General features: G+C 51.7%; 1 protein-coding gene across 2 annotated transcripts in view; it reads left to right on the top strand.

The window, feature by feature from the left end:
• Nucleotides 1–1,813: 1,813 nt before the first annotated feature.
• The window catches only part of ING5 (inhibitor of growth family, member 5), a 26,826-nt gene continuing 25,755 nt past the window's right edge, over nucleotides 1,814–2,884 (top strand). For both annotated transcript variants that reach the window (XM_011996362.1, XM_011996363.1), the window contains exon 1: nucleotides 1,814–1,879. In XM_011996362.1, coding sequence (XP_011851752.1) covers nucleotides 1,852–1,879 — 28 coding nt within the window. In that variant the 5' untranslated portion in view covers nucleotides 1,814–1,851. The remainder of the gene's footprint in view (nucleotides 1,880–2,884) is intronic.

Here is a 2,884-nt window from a genome sequence, read left to right as displayed (position 1 = left end):
CGGGACCCCTGACGTCGGCCCGGGATGGGCACAGCTTTGGGGTCGCGGTGTTTGGGGTTGTGCTTGGTGACTCTGGAGGGCCTTTATGTGGGCGCTGCACTGGGGATCCTCATGGTCTTCGGCCTGGCACTCGCCCAGGACCTGAGACAGTGGCGAGCGAGCCGTGGCCTGGAGTTGGAGACCCCTGCCCTAGAGGGACGCCCTGTTCTGCCCATGTGCTCTGCTGTCTCGTGGGGGTCTGAGTAGTGGGGGGTTCCTCGGGTAGAAGAGTCAAACCCGGGAGCACGCTGGAGGGGAAGCCTTCTCCATCCTGGGGCCCAGCCAGTGGGCTGGCCTCCCAACGAGGGTTGACTGTGTGTGTGCCTGGGAGGCTGCGCCTCTGTCCTCTAGGGGACCTGGGAAAACACGGGCTGGAAGCATCAGATGCATAAGATAGTGTTAGGTTTAAAATGATTGCCTGGTAACTGTGAACAGCAGATAGGAGGGTGGCCAAGACCGGAAGAGGTAGCCCCCCTCGGGAGCCTGTGTCAGCTGTGCAGGGGGCAGAGGTTGGCCTGCTCTAGGGGATATCAGTGCAGACTGGAAAACAGCACGGGGGTCTTCCTGGCAGACTGTTGGGGATGATTGCGATAGCCACAGGGACTATTTAAGTAAAATTAAAAATTGAATAACGTTAGTTCCATTTCCACTGCTCAGTAGCTCCGGATGGCCACCACTGTCTTGGGCAGCTCAGAGAGAGAGCATTTCTTTTCTTTTTTCTTTTTCTTTTTTTTTTGAAATCGAGTCTCACCCTGTTGCCCAGGCTGCAGGGTGTGATCTCAGCGCACTGCAACCTCCGCCTCCTGGGTTCAAGCAGTTCTCATGCCCTAGCCTCCCGAGTAGCTGGGACTGTAGGTGTGCACCACCATGCCCAGATAATTTTTGTATTTTTAGTAGAGACGGGGTTTCACCATGTTGGCCAGGCTGGTCTTGAACTCCTGACCTCAAGTGACTTGCCTGCCTCGGCCTCCTAAAGTGCTGGGATTACAGGCATGAGCCACTGCGCCCGGCCGAGAGAGAAAACATTTCTATCCTTGCATAAAGTCGCGTGGACAGCGTGGCTACACTGCTCGATGCACTGGGTTTCTGGGTAAAGTCGGGGAAGATCAAGGAGGACCCAGGGTATTTTGGCTTGAGCCTTGGAGGATGCTGCTCCCTGAGGTGGGGTAGCCTAGAGGGTGGGGCCAGGTGGCCTCCTCTGCCTCTGCTGTTGGTTTCCAAGTTTCCCTCTCCCTTCTTTGACTTCTGACAGCTTTTGAAGTGTGTTAGCCTCTTATCAGCACTATTTGGTAGCTAAGTCAAAAAATGATATCACAATCCTGGCGCTCCCCAAACCCTAACAGAAACAGAAGACAGAGTGGGCTTGTCATTTTAAACTTCAAGTATAAAACTTTTGGCCAGGCCTGGTGGCTCAACGCCTGTAATCCCAGCACTTTGAGAGGCTGAGGTGGGCAGATCACTTGAGGTCAGGAGTTTGAGACAAGCCTGGCCAACCTGGTGGAACCCCGTCTCTACTAAAAATACAAAAATTAGCCGGGCATGGTGGCATGTACCTGTAATCCCAGCTACTCGGGAGGCTGAGGCGTGAGAATCACTTGAACCTGGGAGGTGTAGGTTGCAGTGAGCCGAGATTGCACCACTGCACTCCAGCCTGGGCAACAAGAGCAAACTTTTGTCTCAAAAAAAGAAAAAAAGACAAAACAACCTTTGAAGGTGAATTTGTGTCCTGCTACTGAGAGGTACGTGACTTCCATGTTTTATGTTTCAGGTATCGAGAACCTTCCCTGCGAACTTCAGAGGAACTTCCAGCTGATGCGAGAGCTGGACCAGAGGACAGAAGGTGGGTTTAGGCCTCTCAGTACAACCAGAACTGGGTTCTGACAGCTGGGAGCCAGCAGCTCCTGAAGGCTGGGGGCAGAGGGTTTTGAGGGGACCCAGGTTAGTGGGGCATTGGCCTAGCCCTGGGCTGTGGGTATCACCCAGTGTCTTGCAGTAGGTGTTGATACTTTCAAAGCCACATTTAGTTTCTTGGGTTCTTACACATCTTTTTATCATACTCTTATAACTATCACCCTTTCCAATCAAAATATTTATTGCCATTTTTTTTCTTTTATAAATTTTCAATTTTCAGAGTGTGTAGTGTGTGCATTGTTTTAAAAGTTTGGTAGTATTTTTTGGCCTTTTAGTGTTTAACTCCGGTTTTTTTTTGTTTTGTTTTTTTGAGACGGAGTCTCTCTTTGTCACCCCGGCCGGAGTGCAGTGGCGTGATCTCAGCTCACTGCAAGCTCCACCTCCTGGGTTCACGCCATTCTCCTGCGTCAGCCTCCTGAGTAGCTGGGACTACAGGTGCCTGCCACCATGCCCGACTAATTTTTCTTTGTATTTTTAGTGGAGATGGGGTTTCACCATGTTAGCCAGGATGGTCTCGATCTCCTGACCTCATGATCCACCCGCCTCAGCCTCCCAAAGTGCTGGGATTACAGGCGTGAGCCACTGCGCCCTGCCAACTTTGCGTATTTCTTAGAGTTACTCGTTGCCTTGTTTCTTGGCTTTTTTTCCTGCATTCTACCCTCGTCTCCCAGGCTGGGCTTTTCCGCTTGGTCTGAGTGTCAGGCTGTCTACCCTGACAGTTCTGTGTATGTTTTCTTTCCATGGAACCCTCTGTCCTGGAGGCCACAGTCCTGATTGTTTCTAGGCCTACTGCACACTTGTTGCCCTGAGGTTTTCCTAGGATCTCCTTTCACCCCTCTTCAGTGTGGGACCCTCTTCCCGGAATCTTAAATGTCCTCTTTTTTTTTTTACTTGCTCTGAGGACCCAGGGTATTTTGGCTTGAGCCTTGGAGGA

This window comes from Mandrillus leucophaeus, unplaced genomic scaffold (genome assembly GCF_000951045.1).
Source record: "Mandrillus leucophaeus isolate KB7577 unplaced genomic scaffold, Mleu.le_1.0 Scaffold510, whole genome shotgun sequence".
In the NCBI taxonomy this organism is placed as follows: domain Eukaryota; kingdom Metazoa; phylum Chordata; class Mammalia; order Primates; family Cercopithecidae; genus Mandrillus; species Mandrillus leucophaeus.
Note: the sequence above shows the minus strand (reverse complement) of the source record. Positions and strands in the feature narration are given on the sequence as shown.